We start from the raw sequence: 21605 nt of genomic DNA on the forward strand, positions 1-21605 counted from the left end.
TACTGAAAACATGATCAAGGGACCTGCTCAGTAAGCAATTCCAAAAAGTCCTCCTCTGACTTTCACATGTGTGCCACGGCATGTCTGTAGTGGGTAGCTCTTCCAGCTTTGACTTTGGAGCACTGCCCCTAATGAGGCAGCTGGTAACTGCCATGCCCACCTATGACCTGCCCTGGGGCATGGCCAAGACGGGAGCCCTTAAGACCCCAGATCCGTATGTGCCACACTGGTGCGCTTGGCTCCTCCTCATCCTGGATGCTGGATTGCAGACCAAGGAAGAGTTCTCCAGAGAACCTCACCTCTCCTGGATCCTGTGACCAACCCCTTTACTGGTTGTAAGTTACCCCAAAATAAACCTCCTTTTAACTACCAGATAAACTACATGGAGTTGCCTTATTAAATCCCCCATTTTTATGTCTACACATAGCACATGCACACAGAAATAACAAACTAAAAAGTCCTTTAAAGGCATTATCAGGACTGGGAACTATAGTTCAGCTTAAGAGTGCTTGTACAGTATATAAGAGGCTCAAACTCTAACATGGGGGAACATGAATCTAGGGAACCAGAAGTCAAGTGAAAACCTGGATATGATGCCAAGCACTCGTGGTCCTAGTTACTTGGGAGTTCAAGGTGGGAAGATTTGAAGACTACCCATGAAACAAATAGTTTCTATCCCAAAGAGGTGAACCAAAATAACCACTCACCATATCCTAGCTACTCCTTTCTCAAATCCAAAGCAATCTGACAACAGAACAAAACACAACAACCCCACCCCCTCCCCAAACCATTGGCTCAGTTTGAGATGAAGGAATTTCATACAAAAAGGTTTAAATTAAAAGCTGGATGCAGTGGCACACACCTGTAGTTCCAGCTATTTGCCAGGCTGCAGAAGGAAAATTATTTGACCCCAGAGTACAGCCTAGGCAACACAGTCAGATCCACTCTCACAAAAACCAACCAACCAACCAACCAAGAAAGAAATGTTTCCAATTAATAGCAAAAGCACATGGTGAGATGTAAAACTACGAAAACAAGCTGTTTTAAAATTTCCAAATAGGTAAAGAGTTTAAAACAGTAGGCACATGATGCTCTCACATGGCTGAGTAGAGATTGGGTTCCTCTGTGTAGACCAGGCTGTCCCTAAACTCAGAGATCGATTGCTTCTGCCTCCCGAGTGCTGGGATTAAAGGCGTGCGCCACCACATCTAGTGGCTGTCGTTTTTACTTGCTACAAGTTTCCTTGGAGGAATATTTGTTCATAGGCAGCAAAAGCTTAAGAAATATACAGTCATGCATTGCTTAGTGATGGTGACACAATCTGAGGGATGATCAGGTGATTTTGTTGTGTGAACACCATAGTGTACGTACAAAAACCTAGGCGGTATAGGTCAATTATTCCACGTGGCTCCTTGATCTAGTCAAGAGACACGATACATAAAGCTGCTGACAGCATAATACAGCACTGCTTTACAGTAAAAATGATTTGTTTTAAAAATGTAGTACACGCTAAAATAAGGCTAAGAAACATGTTGGGCAGCACTAACTCCATGTGCTATACTTTTATATGGCTGCAGCACAGGTTTATATCAGCATCGCCAGAGACAAGCAAAATTTGCAATGGCTCCATTACTAAGTGACAGAAATAGTTGATATTTGTGATAATTTTATGGGACCACCATGTCATCTACCAGTGACTGAAACAATAGTCTGTGACGGAATTTGAAACCTATGCCCTCGGCTGAAGTATACCTCAGTGGTAGAGCCACCCTGAGTTCAACTCCTAATACTACAAAACCAAATAAAACTACATCCAAAGAAAAAGATTCAAGTTATATTCATTCTATATTTCTCTCCATTTTTTTTATGATAATACTGATTTCATTTGTAAAAAAGGAGAGATTGAATTTCATGAAGAAAAACTATAGCCTCATTTTTATCTAAGCTATAGCACCTCAAGAGAACACTTTCTATGTCAAACAGAACTTCTCCCTGCTCACCTTTCTTACGCTAACAGTTTGAAGCACTTCAAATCAAATGTCTTTTCAAAACTGAAGGAGGTTTTGAGACAAGTTGCAAAAGTCAGATTGGGAGAGAAACAGAAAATCTTTGTGAGAAAAAATACAAAACAAAAACCAAACGTTTAAAGGTAACATTTAAATTACCAATCCAATACCTTGATGCTGTCTATGAGCCACAGCAAGGCTGACACAATGTGAGGCCAGGTATGAGGGGCTCCCACTGTGTACATGGAGCTCTTGGACAGTGCAAAGGGATACCTATGAGAAATCAGCAAACAAGGAGCCATCACAGTGGGAAGCATAGAGGCTACGTTAAAGTTAGGTTTTAAAGCTCTACAAACATCTGCATAGTCTGTTTGCTGTGAAGATATTCGAGTCTACCCTGGTGATCTTACTCATCAATGATTTCTGTGTGTTTATTCACATTTCACAGATTACTTCACATGGTGTTTAACAGGTGAGTATAGTAGACTTTTCTTAAAAAACCTTTTTTATTTTCTTACATTCAATGTACTTCTATTATATATTAGTGACGATCACAAAATCTACTTCCCTGTGAGCAAACAAACAGCTCTCCTTCCTCAGTTTTTCCACATTTGTTCTATGCTTTATTATAAATAAATATTTATGCTTTCTAACTTTATCTCTGTGCTGGTTAGTTTTGTCAACCAGACACAAACTAGAGTTATTTAGAAAGATGGATCCTCCATAAAGGAATTGCCTCCATTAGGTTGGCCCGTGGGCATAGCACTTTCTTAATTCATGACTGATGGAAGAGGGTTTAGTCCACTGTGGGCAGTGCCACCCTGAGTAGGTGGTACTGGATTGTAGGAGAAAGCAAACTGAGCAAGCCATGGAGAAGAAGCCAGTAAACAGCTCACCTTCGTAGTTCCTGCCTCTGCTCCTACATGAGATTCTGCCCTTACTTTCCTCAATGACTAATATAATAAACTCTTCCCTCAGTTGGTTTCATTTTTTTTTTTTTTTTTTTTTTTTTTTTTGTGGAGCTGAGGATCGAACCCAGGGTCTTGTGCTTGCTAGGCAAGCAATCTACCACTGAGCTAAGTCCCCAACTCCTTATTCTGTGTTTTATCCATGTACCAGGAAACCAAACTAATCTCACTGTCTTCATCAGACCTTAATGCTATGGTTTTGCCACTACAAACTGTGGTAACCAGGTTGCATTTTATGTTTTTTTGAGACAGGGTCTAACTGGGTAGCTTTGGCTAGCCTGGTATTCATCATGTAGACCTTGAATTCAGAGATCTGCTTGTCTCGGCCCTTGGGGTTCTGGGATTCAAGCCTGCCACCGAAGCAGGCTGTACTTTACATTCCTCGTTTGTTGAGCTTTATGCTCTTATCACCTTCTATAATAATGGACTGCTACGGTCGGAATGTTATTCTGCAGAACTCACGTTGGGAACTCTGTCCCCAGAGTCATATACTAATGATACAAAGAAATGAGAGTTTTGGGCTTTTGAAGGCATGGCCTTGTTATAATGTAATCTTTTTCTGACACACATGCTCTTCCTTGCCATGTGATACCTTCTAACAAGTCATGACCCACCAAGAAGGATCTTCCTTATTAGAGTCTGAGTAGATGCTAACGTCATGCTTTGGGGCTTTCCATCCTTCATAACCAAGTTCTGCTACTCACGTGTGTGTGTGTGTGTGTGTGTGTGTGTGTGTGTGTGTATAAATATAATATATATGGAGTGTTTTTTGATTTTTTTTTTTTTTCCGAGACAGAGTTTCTCTGTGTAGCTTTGTGCCTTTCCTGGAACTCACTCTGTAGACCAGGCTGGCCTTGAACTCACAGAGATCCGCCTGGCTCTGCCTCCCGAGTGCTGGGATTACAGGCGTGCCCCACCACCGCCCGGCTTATATGGAGTGTTTTAAGCCCACAGATCTTCTGTACCAAGTAGTTTACAACAGATATATTACATAAAAATGTATTTATATATCTTTAATTTTATGTGTATGGATGTTTTGCCTGAATATAAGTATAACATGTGTGTGCCTGGTGGCTGTGGAGGCCAGAAGAGGAATTGTTATATATGATTGTGAGCCATGTGGGTGCTGAGAACCTAACCTAAGTCCTCTGGAAGGGGAGTCAGTACTCTTAACTACTGAGTCATCTCTTTAGCTCAATAACTCCTATATTTTATAAATTACTAAGCACTGGTATTTTGTTATAGCAACAAAAAAAGCTGAATACTCCACAATTTATCAATTTTCCTTTCTCTTCAGTTTATCCTACCCATACATCTCACAGTGCTCATCCTAAAAGTGGACTCACTAATTCAAAGTATTCACGAACTTATTACATGTGTTTCTTTTCTGTACTCTGATAAGATCTCTAGAATAATGAAAAATATTACATACCCAAGGTCTTTAAAAATTCTTGGGACCTCTTCTTCAAATTTTGTATCAGGAAGTACATATGACGGGCTCAGGAAGCCATGAAGAAAGGCAAAGATCCTTAGGAAATCTTTGGTTGATGGGGCTTGCAGAGACTTCATGGATACACCATGCACATTACCATTTTCTATAAGAAACTACAATCATTTTTATGAAGCATTGAAAGTTTTGGATTAGAAAAAAAGTAACAGAAACAAAAACACCCAGTTCAGACAATTTAAATTATAGAATACCTCATAGAGCTGTCTAGTACACTGCTGAATGAATGCTTTATCATTAAGTGGTCTCGGATCCTTGATTTTTTCAGAACTGGAAAATATACCAAGTTGACTATTCCTGGATCCATGTCCGCTAGTCCTAGAAGAATATTTTAAGAAGGTAATAAAAAGTATTTTGCTTCTGTGTTTAAGTCTGCATTATTTCAAGACTATTCATAACACACACACACACACACACACACACACACACACACACACACACACAAAACAAAAGCATCCAACATGAATCTTTAAATTTTAAATAGCTAAACACAATGTATTACTTAAAGCAGGAGGAGAGCATAATATAAGGCTACAGCAGTTTCAGGCATAAAGTGAGGTGGGAATAAAATGTACTTCTGGACGGGAGATGTGTCTCAGTGAGTATTCTGTTCAGCATGTGCAGTGCTCTGTGCTCAGTCCACAGCACCACAAATACCAAACCAAACCAAAATGAATTTCCTGTGCACAACATTACCCACACACACATGATCCTTGAAGGTGTGTTTCAGGGCCCAGATTGTCTGCACCAAGCAGCCTACAAGTCTGCTCCGCTGCCTGAGCACTTTCCTTTCTCTTTCCCCTCACGACTGCTCCCTCACTTCTATCCCTGGCCTGCTGCTACTCCTTATGGGAAAACTGTCTTTGAGTATCAAGAGTTAAGATACACGAAGAACTGAAAAACAACATTTGGATTAAATGAACACTCAATAAATATTAGTTTGTAAATATTCATTTCTATCAGTAAATTCTCAGAACTGCTCTAAAAGGAGAGTCTTCTATTCTCTCCATCAAAAAATAAAAAAGATCTAATTTTATTTGTGTGTAGTGTGTCTGTATAAGTACACTCCACATGGGTGGGTAAGTGCCTAATGGAGCCCCAAGAGGGGTGTCCAATTTCCTGGAGCTGGAGTTTCAGGTGGTTGTGACTACCCACTGTGGGTGCTGGGAACTGAATCTGGGTCCTTTGGTAGAGCAGCAAGCACTCTAACCACTGAGCCACCTCCCATTATCTCCACTCTTCCTATGTCTACTCTGATACACAAGGAATTCAAAGCACAAAAAGGTGAGGTCATACCCCAGCTTACACTAATAACAGAATGTTTCCTGTCGATCAACCAACCCAGACAACTGCTGATCTAGGGTCTCCAGGGTGTATCTCGGCATCACTACAACAAAACTCAGATGCGATTGTTCTTTTCACCCTCATTCTTTCACAAGTACAGTTTTCTAGAGACTGGATTCCTCAACAGTCTGAATGCAGCAGCAGACATCGATTCTACCCATCTTCCATTAGTCAGATATTAACGGTGTCTGACTTTAAAAGTGGGAGACCATGTTCTGCTTCTCAATTAAATTGTTTTGCATTGGAAATGTTTGAATTCTAGTACATTTTGTGTGTGTGTGTGTGTGTGTGTGTGTGTGTGTACACGCGCGCGGTCAGAGAACAACCTGCAGCAGTAGGTTCGATCCTTGTGCCATGTGGGTCTGGAGACTGAAAGCAGGTCTTTGGGCTTGGTGATAAGTGCCTTGACCTGCTGAGCCATCTTGCTCGACCAGAAATGTTGTGACAGTTTGTGCTCTAACAAATAAAGCTTGCCTGGAGACCAGAGTGCAAAGTTAGCTACTACTAACCACAGAGGCCAGGCAGTGGTGGCATACATCTTTACTCTCAGCACGGGAGGAGGAAGCAAGAAGATCGGGGTGGGGTGGGGCGAGGGGTTCTAGGCCACCCTGGGCTATACCAGATTGATCCAGTCTAAAAGAAAAACAGAGGCAGGCAATGGATGCTCACACCTTTAGTCCTAGCACGAGGGAGGTGGAGACAGTAATATAAGGTGGGAGGAGACAGGAGCTAAACCCCACTTTTGGCCTGAGGATTTGGTAGAGGTAAGAAGTCTCTCTAGTGGCTGGCTCCTTCACTTCCCTGACATCTCACTCTGGGTTTTTATTATAAATTTATTAATTTAATAAGACCAATTAGAATTCACGTTACACAAAAACATTTTTGAAAATTAAAAACATTGCTGGTGGAGGTGGTGCACTCTTTTAATCTGAACACTTGGGAGACAGAGGCAGGTGGATCTCTAAATTTGATGCTAGCCTGATCTACAGAGTAAGTTCGAGGCTAGCTAGGGTTACATAGAGAAATCCTGTCTCAAAAAACAAAACAAACAAGCAAAAAAAATAAATAAATAAAAAAGCATTTTATTTTTGAAACCATGCAATGGGAATATTGTTATTTTAAATTGAGTTTATATTGTCATTTTCTTAATTTCTTTTTTTGTTTGTTTTTTTGTTTTTTGAGACAGGGTTTCTCTGTAGCTTTGGAGCCTGTCCTGGACTAGCTCTGTAGACCAGGCTGGCCTCGAACTCACAGAGATCCGTCTGCCTCTGCCTCCCGAGTACTGGGATTACAGGCGTGCGCCACCACCACCCGGCCTAATTTAATTTCTAATATAATTAATAGTGATAGATCTAGACAATAAAACAAAAGCTCTTTGAAGTCATCATTAATCTTCAGAGAGTAAAAGACTCAAATGTTGAACTAGAGGATGGTTGCTCTTTTACCATCTGGTTCTATAGTTTCTGAGAACCAGGTACAGAACATGGCACAGACTTGACCATCACCTTAGAGCAATAGAACAGTAGATCTGTTCATCTCTAGCATCAGGAAAGCAGATACCACATAGAATTTTAACCATCTAAAACAGGAAAATTGGATCATAACTTTTGTCTTGAAAGTACCTTTACAATATAATATTTTTTTTTGTCTCTAAGGGAATCAATGAATGGCTAGAAGAATCTATTCATTAAACATAATGAAAAACTTTGTTACCTTTTACCAAATATTGAGACTTTTCTTTCAGATGTGGGTTTGTTTGTACTCGGCTTTCCAAAGGTTGTTCTCTCTTTGCTTTAAAGAAAAATAGAAAACAAGTCTTAAAGTAATTGTCAAAACATCAGTTCAAGCAATCTTGGAAATATGTTAGAGCAAATACCTCTTTTCCACTACCTATAGCAAGTTTTCAAAACCACACAAATTTTTGGCAGCTGTTTTCACTGGAATGAGCAAAAAGAGGGTATAATTTTAAAACATTAAAAATTTTAATCAATAGCTGGGTGGTGTCGGCACACACCTTTAATCCCAGCACTCAGGAGGCAGAGCCAAGCTGATCTCTGTGAGTTTGAGGCCAGCCTGGTCTACAGAGCTCGATCCAGGACAGGCACCAAAACTACACAGAGAAACCCTATCTCGAAAAACAAAAACAAAACAAAACAAAAATTTAATGTATGTTTTTTTAATCTTAAAATTCATTTATATATGGATAAGAATTATAAGGAAAATATAAAAAATAATTATAGGTTGACAACTATGTTTGAATTTTTTCTTTTAAAACCTACTTCTTTTTTAAAAAACGATTTATTTATTATATATAGTATTCTGCCTGCATGTTTGCCTGAAGGCCAGAAAAGGGCACCAGATGTCATTACAGATGGTTGTGAGCCACCATGTGGTTGCTGGGAATTGAATTCAGAACCTCTGGAAGAATAGCCAGTGCTCTTAACCTCTGTGCCACCTCTCCAGTCCTAAAACTTACTTTTTAAATGTTGAGATAGAGTCTTACTCTGCATTCTAGGATATCCTAGGACTCACTATGTTGTTTAAGTTGGCCTCAAACTCAAAATTTTTCTCTCAGCCCCTGTACTAGTTACAGTTACTTAAAGTCATATTTTCTAAACTCTGAAAAAAACAATGGCGATGGTGAAATTTTTCTTCTAATACGATTCAATGCACAAAAAATGTGCTTCAAGAATCCGGAAGGAGAATATGTAAATGGTTCAAATTTCTCAAAGCAAGAGAGGCTCATCCTACATAATTTAAGAATGGCTTATTAAGTAGCTTGTATGTAGACGTTATAGGGCATGGGTACAGAGTGGGTTAGACACAGCCTTCTGTTGTTAACTGGAAGAAGAGCAGCCCTCAGAGTGAAAGGCTAATGCTTGTGATAACAATCTCTGTGGTTGGCTGCTTTGTGAACTATGCCTTGCTCTGTAGGTTGGGGAACTACTATATGGCCCACACTGGCCTTGAACTCACATCGAGGCATCTTCTTCCTGGGGCCTTTTGAATACTAGGCTTACAGGTGTGTGTGACCAGCTATGATAGCAAGCTCATTTGGAAACCCTTTTCCCTCCAAACTCGAGGAAATAATTTTATAGCTTATCATCAAATCACTTTGCTTTTATTACTACTTTTTTTTTTTCAAGACAAGACAGGGTTTCTCTGTGTTGTCCTGGCTGTCCTGGAACTCACTTTGTAGACCAGGCTGGCCTCGAACTCAGAGACCCACCTGCCTATGCCTCCCTAGAGTGGGTGCCAACACTACCCAGCCTGATTTTATTACTATTTTTAGTAGGCGGAAACATCTCAGCACCTGCTTAAACAGTTAATTATAAAGTAGGAGAGGAGAACGAGGAGTGTTGAAAGGGCTCACCAGTCCTTTGATAGGAGGCCTGGTAAAGCACCTGACTTGGGAATCAGAGAAACTGTGAGGCAATCAATCCACCTAGCATCATATCCACTTTAGATTTCACAGACCCCCATCCAGTACTACCCGGAAGAGACAAGATTCACGAAGACATCACTCTTTTGTATTAACCATTTCTTACATTTTCTTTCTTAGATAGTAAAGTATGCAGGTGAGAACCATGGTGTAGATACTTACGTTTGAGGGGTATGAAGGCCTGGTTTATTGAGGTCCAGGGATCTCAACTCCTGTATTGAGAGGCGGCCGGCACCACCAGTGGAGACTGAACTGCGCTTCATGCTTATAACCTAATTCATAATTTCAATATTAGAAAAGTGTTCCCGAAGCAAGTGCTTCATTAAGCAACAATTATCATTTTTATCCTGGAGTAGAAAAGCAACTAAATTTGTTTCTTTATGATAGTCTTTTCCCTGGGTGCTATATTTGTTTTTCTTCTTTTTTGTTTGGTTTTTCGAGACAGGGTTTCTCTGTGTAGCTTTGCACCTTTCCTGGATCTCACTCTGTAGACCAGGCTGGCCTCGAACTCTCAGAGATCCACCTGCCTCTTCCTCCTGAGTGCTGGGATTACAGGCGTGTGCCACCACCAACCGGCTATTTGTTTTTCATGTATACTTAAGTCCTCACTACAAAGAACACCCATGCCACTTCAAGTATTTAATACACTCAAACAATGCAACACAAAGATGAACAATGATTTCTGCATCACAAGGCAATATATGATTACAAAGTTCCTTTATGTTATCCCTGACCACATCACTGCTATCGCTTATGTCTATTTCAATGCTAACTCACAGGCTTCCTGTCAAGAAATCTCAGGCTCCTTTACTCCCCTTAAAGTGTTTCTTTTGGCTTCAAAACCAAATGTTTCTCAGTTAATACTCACTACTGTCTTTCTGGTTCTAATCTCGCTTTCAACAAAGATAAACTATCCGGTCCACAACATGATGTACAGGCTGCTTCCATTTCCAAAACACATTAGTATCATAAGAATGCCTGTGTCGGATCCTGTCTCCATCTCTGCAGTGTTAGACGCTATCCACTCAGCCTTTGCAGGTCCTGCCCTGGCTTCCTTTGAGGGTTTGACAGATCTCACTTTACTGTTTGGCTGGGGATGGAAAGCCAGGACCTTAAGCACGACAGGCTGTGTACTGAGACACACCCCTCCTTGTTTGGCTGCTTACATTCCTCTTAGATTTTATTCTCAAAGACTTCAGTTTCCCAGGCTTTTCTCCTGACGCGGCTTTTAAGATGCAGCATTAGCATGCGAACGCTGCGCTCCATCCTCCCTGTCAGTCCCCACCCGGTCAGTCCCCGCTTCTCCCTCGACAAGCACTGCGGGCACAAACTCACTGAAAGGTGAAATCAGACCCTGGCAGATTCCACCCCAGGACAGAGTTAACCCCATGTTAGTAGTTACCTTTCTCACGGCTTCTAGACGAGATCCAGCGCCCAACTTTAAGTAAACTGCACAACTGCACACGAAAACAGCCGCCAAAACCAAAGCTTCCGTCTCCACCAACCAAGGGCCGTTTGAATTTTGAAAAAAATTCCGCCGGCGTGACGTTGACGCCTGCGGCGAGTACGCAGACGCGTTTCCTCTACGTCAATCGCAGTCGCCGGAAGTGTGCGAGTCGGTCGCTCCTCAGCTCACTCGGGGGCCCTGGCGTTTGGTAGCCGGTGTCCTTGTCTCGAGAGGACTCGGGCCCTGGTCTCGAAACTGGCATTTAGGACACAAGCGACGTCGGGATGGGGCGGCCCAGGCGCTCCCGGGGTCCTGTTCCGTACCGCAACATGGCTGCGCCCATGGACTAAGGAAGCGAGGGTTTCCTTTGGCTTTGTAAGGAGGACCAGGTTTACATGAATGTTGTCTCCATGGGGGGAGTCTGGGAGGCAGCGTGACATTTTCTGACGGTAGGAGAGGCTATTGAGTGTGGTCGTACTCTGTTGGACAGAGGCCAGGGAGAGTCTGAAGGATAAATAGCAGCATGGTGCTCTAAGTGCTGTGGATTCTCCCCTCACAGAGTGGAGAACTACAAGCAGGCATTGCCGGTTCCCTGACAGTGGTCCTTGGGCGAAAGTTTAGATTCCTGAATCTCGCAGCTGTTGTGCATTAGCTAGAATTGTAGTTTTGGGTCTAGCAGCCTTTTTGAGTCCCAATTTTTCCTAGCCATCACGGTGTCTCCTCAGCTCACGTCACGACGGGGAAACCAAAATCGCAGGTATCACCAGGAACCCCGTCACTAACAAGTCATCAAATGTGTTACCGTTGTTATGTGTCACATTCTGTGAGCAGCAGTTCATGGGAATTATCTCATTTAGTTCTCCAAACTAATGACAATGGAACATAAAAATGATGCCTTTGGTCGGGCGTTGTGGCACACACCTTTAATTCCAGCACTCGGGAGGCAGAAGCAGGGGGAATCTCTGATTTCCAGGCCAGCCTGGTTTACCTAGTTCGGGGACAGCCAGAGCAACATAGTAAGACCTCAGAAAAACAAAAACAAACAACAACAAAACAAAAAACAACCTAGCCATACAAAAAGAACTTTGAAGCTCAGTGAAATCAAGTAACTTAGCCTGAAAGTGGGGCACACCTTTAATACCAGCACTAGAGGCAGAGAGAGGTGTATCTATCTCTGTGAGTCTGTTGAATTTAAGGCCAGCCTGGTGTACATGGCAAATCCCAGGCCAACCAGGGATTCATCATGAGACCTTTTCTTCTTCTTCTTCTTCTTCTTCTTCTTCTTCTTCTTCTTCTTCTTCTTCTTCTTCTTCCTTCTTCTTCTCCTCCTCCTCCTCCTCCTCCTCCTCCTCCTCCTCCTCCTCCTCCTCCTCCTCCTCCTTCTCCTTCTTCTTCTTGTTTTTCAAGACAGGGTTTCTCTATGTAGCTTTGTGCCTTTCCTGGAACTCGCTTTGGAGACCAGGCTGGCCTCGAACTCACAAAGATCCGCCTTCCTCTGCCTCTCAAGTGCTGGGATTAAAGGCACGCCACCAACGCCCGGCGAGACCCCTTCTTTAAAAAAATGACAAAAACTAGTTCACGGTCAATTTCATAAGAAATTTGACTATAAATGCTATTATTATTAGCTGTGCCTTTCACTTATTTCTTCTCTGGTGCCCTCTTAAAGTTTCCACTACATTATAATTAAATAAGCTATATCCAAAACTGCAAAACACAGCTTAAATGAAGATAAAGTAGTTCTGAAAATCCAATTTACTAGAGTGTAGCGCAAACAGATTACAGGTCTAGACCTTTGATCTTGAAGTTCTAATTAGGTATGCACTTGTGATGTATAATTCATATTGCAGTTCCTTTAGCTGGAGCAGTCTTTTTATTTTTTATTTATTTATTTATTTATTTATTTATTTATTTATTTATTTTTAAAGGATTTGTTTATTATGTATACAGTGCTCTGTCTACACACATCCCTGCAAGCCAGAAGAGGGCGCCAGATCTCATTACAGATGGTTGTAAGCCACCATGTAAGCTGGGAATTGAACTCAGGACCACTGGAAGAACAGTCAGTGCTCTTAACCTCTGAGCATCTCTCCAGTCTCTGTGTAGCTTTGCTCCTTTCTTGGAACTCACTCTGTAGTCCAGGCTGGCCTCGGACTCACAGAGATCCGCCTGCCTCTGCCTCCCGAGTGCTGGGATTACAGGCGCGTATTCTTACTGTTCTTCCATTGATGGCTGTTAAACAGGGCAGGGATCAGAGTCGTAGAATGACATCCTGTGGCAAATATAGTTTGAAAATACAAGGCTAACTCTTCTCGAAACTCTGTGGCCCTCTCTAGACAGGCTTATGTAATTTAAGAAGGTGTATTCTTGTAGATAATTACTGTTCTTTGACTTGACAGGACACTCATAAGGACTAAGTGACTTGAATACTTGGATGATGTGGACTAGTGCCTCAATCTGAGGACCAAAACAGGACCGTGGAGGGCGATGGAAGAAAGGAGGGTCAAACCGGGAATCCAGATTCATCACTCCAAAAGCATCTTTGGCCAAGTTGGTTGAAAAATTTGAATGACCAACTCTAAAATTAAAAGGCATTTAAAGTATTGCATTTTTCCTTAGAGGTGCTATGTATGTTTGCATATCAAACATACTTGTGCGTATGAAGTACATTATTGAAATATAGGACATTAAAAACCTGATTTTAAAAGTTCTTTTTGTTTGTTTTTTCGTTGTTCCAGCACTGGGTGTCAAACCCAGCACCCCCACACTGAGCTGCACTCCAAGCCCTACTTCTGATTCTTGATTCTCAGGTTTTGTTTTGTTTTTAAAGTATGTCTGTGGTACACCATTTGCCACCTGGGTGGTTACTGGATCATCTTTCTTTCATTAACAAGGTAAACTATGAACTTCACCAGCATCAAATGCCTTCCTGCAGTAAAAACAATCCCACTTCTTCTGTCTACCTGGATTCTCGTCAGATGGAAGCCATGTCTCCTTTTGGGGCTCCTGCTGTGGGCTCTGCTCCTGACTCTACTACTGTGCCAGGCAGCGGGGATGGAGGAAGTTGTGAAATGATCACCCAAAAATACGTTTTCCGACCTGAGCTGTTTAATATCACCAAACCTCACATAACTTCAGCTGTTCATAAAGAATGCCAACAAAGTAACAACCACGAGAATTTAGTGACTGGTAATAAACAAGAAGTCTCCATTTCTATTGGGAAGGTAGGAAGTTTTAAGCTTTTTTTTTTTTTTTTTTTTTTTTTTTTTTTACATGAAGTAAATTTTAATTCCAGGATCTCAAATAACTTCCTATTTCCTAAGTATAAAGAAGAATTAATAATGGAGAAGGTGTTAGCATACCCAAGAGTAATACTTATTTTATTTATTTATTTATTTATTTATTTATCTATCTATCTATCTATCTACCACTCTAGAACAACACGTTGCGTGTCTCAAAAAGTAAGCAGATGCCTGGAGAGGTAGCTCAGCAGGTAAAGGTGCTTGCTGTCAACCCTCATGGTCTGAGTTTGGTCACCAGGGTCTATGTGGTAGAAGGAGAGAGCTGACTCCCACCAATTGTCTCTTAAGTCCCACATGGGTGACATTGTTACGTACCCTTCCCCTCAATGCACAATGGATGGATAAATAGATAAACGTAAAAAAGAAAACCATGACATAAACAATGGGCTCAGAAGTCAGTTGTCTATAAAAGAAACAAAACTCTTTTTGTGTTGTCCAAGAGTGGACTCAGTCATGTGAGGAGGATTCTAAGTCGTTCAGGTTGTCTTGGAACTCAGTGTGTAGACCACGCTGTTTTCACCTCATGGCTCTGCCCCTGCCTGTGGAGGGCTGTGATCACGGATGGGCACGTGCCACCATTGTCTGACAAATTTCTCATTTTAATGTGGGAAATACAGATGAGCACATGCAATGAATTCTGTCATGATGACATTTATGTTATTTCTTATATGCTAATGCAAATTACATAACTAGCCTAATCTTAAATCCTCTTCTGTATTAGCCAACAACAAATATTTTAGCCTGTTTAGAATTTGACACCATGTTAATAGCAGGTCAGCAACGAAAAGGAGGAAGGTACAGCTCTGTGTTCCTGATCTCATATGCAGAGAATGCTGCTATTATTGGTTTGTCTGTAACCCTCAGACCAGTCCTGAAGGCCTTACTCACTGGTGGGTCCTGGAGATTGAACTTAGGCTGTTAGGTTTGGTGATAAGTATCATCTTGCCAGGCTTCTAAACACCTTATAAAAATATATTAAAATTCTTTTTTTTTTTTTTTTTTTTTTGAGAGGTAGTCTTGCTATTCTGTAAGGCTAGTTTTGAACTTGATCCTTCTGCCTCCTGGCCACTGCCATTATAATTATCTGGCATCATACCCGGCACTTCTTTCTTTCTTTCTTTTCTTTTTTCTTTTTGGAACGGAGTCCAAGTAGCCCAGGCTGTTCTGGAAAGCACTGTGTAGCAGAGGATGACCTTGAACTCCTATCCCATCTGCCCTACCTTTCATTTCTTGGTATTGCAGATCTGAGATGTCATACCTGGCTTTGAGATTTTTTTCTTTTTAAAATTTATTTATTTATTTTTTAAAATTACACTCATGATATTAATTACATTTGTGGTATTCGTTGATTACATTCACAGTATTCATTCAATATTATATTTTAATATTCATTAATTACATAAATTGTATTGGTTTACTACATTCATGATATTATGTCCTGATACTACTGTCCATTTGTGGGGCTTTTCCGTCACACAAAACAGAGATTCTGTACTTAGGAAATCATTGCTCTGTATTACTTTCTTCTCCATCTTGAGATAACATCTAATCTTTCCAGCTTTGAAATTTCTTTTCTTTTTTTAAAAAAATTATTGATGTAATGTGTCATGCCTGTACGTGTTTTTGTGCACCATCTGTATATCTGCAGAGATCAGGAGAGACCAGGAGAGGGCGTCAGATCCACTGCAACTGGAGTTACAGCTGGTTTTGAGCAACTATGTGGGTGCTGGGAACCGAACCTGGGTCTTTTTAAGAGCAGCCGGTGCTCTTGACTACTGGCCCTTCACTTCAGCCCCAGGTTTTCTTTGATAGCTTATAGACGGTTCATGCTCAGGAATGAAGAAAGTTGAGAGTAATGAATGATACCTTATGCATATAAACTGATAGGTAACTGGCAACTAGCTGCTTATGAAGAATCACAGTTCCTTCATAATCCAAGGGCACTTGTACCCTTTGCACTGGTTTTGATCACAAGGACCTTCTTACCTTTAAAAAAATAGATACAATATTAAAAAATGTAGTACAAAAAAAAACTAACAGGTTTGAAAATGTCAACTTTTCAAGAGATGGCAACATTGTTTTTTTCTTGTCACACTCCTTTAGAAACGGAAAAGATGTCTGGTTTTCAATCAAGGTGAATTGGATGCCATAGAATATCATACAAAGGTAAATATAAAATGTTTATTGATTTTGTAGGAAGATTAATGTGAATTAGCATAAAAATGAACAAAATATATTTTAGGAATAGAGCAATTGTTTTGGTCAGAATTAGAATTCAGGTGGTTTATTTTTTCTCAGTAATAAACAGTTGAAGCCAATTTTTATTAACACCACATATGCTTCTGTCAGTCTGAGTATTTGATGAATTAATCTTGTGCTATTGGTTAAGTTCATTGAGGATGTTCAGTGTTTTTACTTTTGCATATTTGCTCTCATGCATTCAATTTAGATTCAACAGTAAACAGCTGAACACAGATTGTTATTTAACTTTATATGTGGCGATGATGTAAAACAGAGGGACTATCTGAGGGGAGGAAGGTGACCAGTGATGGCTGGAAGAAGGATGAGGAGACTGTCTTACATATGAAATCAGCACGATAATGTGTTTTTGCAGAGTCAAACTGGCAAAAAATGCATAGAATGAATTAGAACTTTTAAAAAGTCTGAACAATTTGTATTTGCAAATTAGAAATGATGTGAGGATGAAATATATAACATGGCAAATTATGAAAATAATACTGACAATTTATAGTGGAAACCCCCACTGAAAGCAAGAAACCTTCCAAAAGATTCAACATGAGAATAAATAACTATAGCAAGAGATGATGGACTGCTGCATGGAGGTAGCCTTCAGAGGGCCAGCTCCCATGATCATATTTTGATGTCTTGTGTTGTGGTTTGTTGTGGCATGGGTGTGTGGATTCACATGGATCCGTGGAAAGAAGATTCAGAGGCATCTTAATTTAAAAAAAAAAAAAAAAATGAATCTAGCCTTTCATGGTTGCAGGAGGCTCTAGCCTTGAAGGACTGAAGCACTTTCCCCTTGCCCAGGGCATTTTTTCTCTCTGATTATCGTTTAGGCATTTAATTTCAGCATCTTCAAAGCAACCTGCAAAGAGCTCCCAAAGATACAATGCCAAGTGCAAATTCCTGGATTTCTCAGGTACCACGGTCTTCCAGGTTTCCTGAACCAAGTTTTGCATAGGCCTTTGATCCTTGGGAGACTCTCAGACAAGATTCAAAAGGAGAAACAAAAGGTATTGATTAACAAAGGATGGATTAGGGCTAGATGGCTACTCTCTGGAGCCAGGCCAGGAGTAGCTCAGCAGGAATACAGCCACAGTCTTGTATTATGATGAATTGCTGATTTTTTTGTTAATTGTTTTATTTATCCTAGAAATAATGAGGTTGATCATGACATTTTCATACACATGTATTATTGTGCTTTGCTCATATTCCACCTCCAGTACTTTTCTCTCTCTTTTTAACCCTTCTTGCTAGTCTCCTTCCCTCCAAGTAGTCTGTCCCCCTTCTTTCTTCATGATGCATACACTCACACAGAGTTAAATAATGATATACATGCTTATATCATAAATGTACATTCTGCATGAGAGAAAACATGCATTTTTGTGTTCCCTTTGCCCCCAGTTATCTTGGTCTGAACATTTGGTAGATCTTGTCATATTGCTGCTATAGAAGTCTTGGAGTACTTAGATTATACATTGAATTCCTTCCCCCAGAAACTCCCATCCTGTTTTCCATAGCTGCTGTAGAATTTTTGTATTTCCACCAACAGTGCATTCCAACTTTTCCACCTTTTCACCAAAATTCTATTTTATGTTGTAATTGAAATCTACATCCTAAGGGTGTAGAATGAGATCTCGTTGTGATTTATGTATTTTGATATTTTATATTCTCATGTCCATTGTGAAAAAAAAAAAAACGATTTTCTAATCTGTCTTGTGATTTTCACCTTTGACCTGCATGAATTATTTAGAAGAGAACTATTCCATTTGCATTTGGGGTTAATTTTAGTATCATTTTGTTCTTGATTTCTATCTTAAATCCTTTGGGGCATAAGAATAAATTTTAGTTTCTTTTAATTTTGTTGAGCTTTGTTTCATTACCCAGTGTGTGAATTATCTTGGAGATTGTACTGTGTGGGGTTGAAGATTATGTTCTGTAACTGTTGGAGATAGTGCTCCTATGTGTAGGATTGAGAACTTCACTGTCTATAGAATTTGTGTTACTTGTTCTACCCTTTCTGATGGATTTTTTTTTTTTTTTTTTTTTTTTTTTTTTTTTGGAGGTGGGTAGTTTGAGACAGGGTTTCCCTGTGTAGCTTTGTGCCTTTCCTGGAACTCACTTGGTAGCCCAGGCTGGCCTCAAACTACAGAGATCCACCTGCCCCTGCCTCCCGAGTGCTGGGATTAAAGGCATGCGCCACCACCGCTCGGCCTTTGGTGGGTCTTAAAAGGTGGGATTAGAGCAGTGTCTAAGGTCAGTATTTCTCCCCTACTGAGAGACGTGATTACCCATCGCTCCAGTGAGGACTGTGAAGACTGAGATTTAGGAAGTGAACAAGTTAGCCTACCATGAAGTTTCAGAGATGCTGGCAGAAGATGTGGAATGTCTGGACCAGGACAAAGGACTGTGGTTCCTGGCACAAGGAAAAGCATGCGCTTTATGTTGACATGCCCTTTGTGCCCCATGTCCTACAAGAATGTTGTGAGGCTTTGCTTTGCAGAGCATAGGTGAGCATAGACGGTGGCTATTTTTTTCATCACTACATCTAGATATCAACATCTAGAAACAACCAAAGCAAGAAAAAGTTATTTTTGGCTGGAAGCTTCAGCATCTTCTATACATATATCGTCACATTACTTAATAGGGGGTTTATGACATGTGTTTCATTCTGTAGAGTTCAAAAGTATGCTCTTAACATTCTTATAATCTTTGTTTTTTTTAAAAAAGATTTATTTATTTATTATGTATACAGAAGAGGGCGCCAGATCTCATTATAGATGGTCATGAGCCACCATGTGGTTGCTGGGAATTGAACTCAGTACCTCTGGAAGAGCAGTCAGTGCTCTTAACCTCTGAGCCATCTCTCCAGCCCATAATCTTATTATACTATAAAATTACTCTAAGCTGAATAAGAGTAGATTTCAGTATATTAAATAAAATACTCAAAGCACAGTAGAAATTTAATAATTTGGAAAATTATTTTAATTGTAATCTAATTTTATTTTATGTGTATAGATGTTTTGCCTGCATACATGTCTGTGCACCATGTGTATGCCTGGTGCCCTCTGAGGCCAGAAGAGGGTGATAGATCTCCTGGAACTGGATTGACAGCTAGTTGTGAGCAACCATGTGGGAGTTGGGAAATGAATCCAGAGTCTTTTTAAGAACAGCCAGTGCTCCTAACTGCAGAGCCATCTTTCATGTAAAATGATTTTAAATGTAAAATGATTTTAAAACCAGTATCGTTTTAATTTACTTTAAACATTTTTTTTTTTAAACAGATCAGAGAGCTGATTTTGGATGGATCTTCACAGTTAATTCAAGAAGGTCTCAAAAGTGGTTTTCTTTATCCACTTGTTGAAAAACAGGATGGCAATAGTGGCCGCATCGCTTTACCACTTGATGCTTGCAGTTTGTCAGAATTATGTGAGATGGCAAAGCATTTGCCTGCCTTGAATGAAATGGAGCTTCAGACGCTACGGTTGCCGGAAGATGATGTGTCTGTTACAGAGCTGGATTTATCGTCACAGGTCATTGAAAACGGTGCTAGCTTTTCCAGAACAATTACTTTAATGGGACAGAAATACCTGCTGCCACCAGAAAGCACCTTTCTTTTATCTGACATTTCTTGTATGCAGCCGCTTCTGAACTGTAAGTTTTTATGTTTATTTTGGAAAAAGGTATTTTTTCTGCCGTCTCAGAAGTTAGCAGTATGAACTTTGAGTGTAAGTTCACTTTTAAAATGCTGACTTTTCCTCTGTTATTTATTTTTGAGACTGAGTCTTGTTAAGTAGCCCAGGCTGGCATTGAACTTGCTATGCAGCCCGGGATGGTCCTGATAGCTCAATTCTGCTTGATTCTGCTTTAACTTCCTGGATGTTAGGATTACAGGTACATGTCCCCACCCTCACCTCCTGGTTTTTAAAAATAAATACATTTTTATGACAAATAAAGGGTTAAAACGGATATTTAAGAAAACAAATATAATCCTTACTTGTGCTCAGGAATTCAGAACACACTCGTGTTTAACCAAGAATTTATCTATCAAAATGAAAACATTTCAGTTGTGAATATTAATTCCCAAATCATTCCTAGCCTTTAAATTTTTTCATTCCTAGCCTTTTATGTTACATTTTAAGTTTTCAACATTTTTTTTTTTTTTTTTTGGTTTTGTTGAGACAGGGTTTCTCAGTGTAGTTTTGGTGCCTGTCCTGGATCTCACTCTGTGATCAGGCTGGTCCTCGAACTAACAGAGATCTGCCTGGCTCTGCCTCCCACGCTGGCTGGCTTAACATCATTCTTTTAAGGAAAAGAGGTGTTAAATACAAACATCATGCAAAAGCACATGTTTTCCTACTGGGAGATAGATTAACCCATCTGTGTTTTATACAACCAAGTACTTTCTGCAGCAGTGTCCAGTAGTTTTCCCTAGAGTTGTTTTTTTTTTTGTTTTTTTGTTTTTTTTTTTTGTTGTTGTTTTTTGTTTTTCGAGACAGGGTTTCTCTGTAGCTTTGGAGCCTGTCTGTCCTGGACTAGCTCTATAGACCAGGCTGGCCTCGAACTCACAGAGATACACCTGCCTCCCGAGTGCTAGAATTACAGGCGTGCTCCACCACTGCCCGGCTGTTGTTTTTAATATTCCTGGGGCTGGAGAGATGGCTCTGTGGTGAAGAGCACTGGATGCTCTTCCAGACAAGTTGGGTTCAATCCCCTGGGACCCACAACTATATCTCTAGTTTCAGGAGATCTGATGCCTTCTTCTGGCCTCTGTGGGTACCAGACACACATGTAGTAAAAAGACATACATGCAGACAAAACACTTTACACATAAAATAAAAATAATGTTCTTTTTTTTTTAAAGACAAACAAAAACTATTACTATGCAGTTTTGTCATGAATAAAAATGCCCAAAACTCTTTTCAACCACCATGAATTTACATTCATCTTAATTTCAAGATGCCTTAAGAAATAATAAAATTACCTTAGCTAAGAACTTTGAATTGGAAGTATTTCTTATTGGCCAAAATCTCCCTTATTTTGACATTACACAGTCCAATTAGTAAGACTATTATAATAGCTATTGCTTAAGCATTAACTGTGGCTGAATTCCTTTTATAGAAGACTACAGTGAGAAAGGATCAGTGTTCTATAGGTACTAAAGAAAAACAAGTTTTCAGATACTGGTCTTACCTCTAAATCATTTGTTACCTAAAAATTTATTGAAACATTTTTTTTCTTGTACAAAGTTTAAAAAGTTGTTGAAGTTTACAATCCCCCAGGTTGGTAGTCATGTACACACAAAAAACTAACAAGCTTGATTTCTGTGCCTACTTCTGAAGGCCCCT

General features: G+C 40.2%; 2 protein-coding genes across 6 annotated transcripts in view; one reads left to right on the top strand and one right to left on the bottom strand.

The window, feature by feature from the left end:
- Ndc80 (NDC80 kinetochore complex component) overlaps positions 1–10810 on the bottom strand; it is a 38523-nt gene extending 27713 nt beyond the window's left edge. The window contains exons 1-6 of the mRNA XM_036173489.1: positions 10670–10810; positions 9430–9539; positions 7539–7616; positions 4676–4799; positions 4407–4579; positions 2177–2279 (exon numbers count right to left, since the gene is read on the bottom strand). Of these exons, the coding sequence (XP_036029382.1) occupies positions 2177–2279; positions 4407–4579; positions 4676–4799; positions 7539–7616; positions 9430–9530 (579 nt within the window). The 5' untranslated portion in view covers positions 9531–9539; positions 10670–10810. The remainder of the gene's footprint in view (positions 1–2176; positions 2280–4406; positions 4580–4675; positions 4800–7538; positions 7617–9429; positions 9540–10669) is intronic.
- Positions 10811–10875: 65 nt separating this feature from the next.
- The window catches only part of Mettl4 (methyltransferase like 4), a 58146-nt gene continuing 47416 nt past the window's right edge, over positions 10876–21605 (top strand). For 2 of the 5 annotated variants that reach the window (XR_004943608.1, XM_036173569.1), the window contains exons 1-3: positions 13201–13935; positions 16117–16179; positions 19542–19911. Coding sequence is in view for 4 of the 5 variants with exons in the window: in XM_036173569.1 (XP_036029462.1) it covers positions 13543–13935; positions 16117–16179; positions 19542–19911 (826 nt within the window). In the remaining variant the exon portion in view is untranslated. Of the gene's footprint in view, positions 11472–13110; positions 13936–16116; positions 16180–19541; positions 19912–21605 lie in introns of those variants that run through there. The other 3 variants (XM_036173572.1, XM_036173571.1, XM_036173570.1) reach the window with 3 other exon arrangements.

This window comes from Onychomys torridus, chromosome 23 (assembly GCF_903995425.1).
Source record: "Onychomys torridus chromosome 23, mOncTor1.1, whole genome shotgun sequence".
NCBI classification, from domain to species: Eukaryota; Metazoa; Chordata; class Mammalia; order Rodentia; family Cricetidae; genus Onychomys; species Onychomys torridus.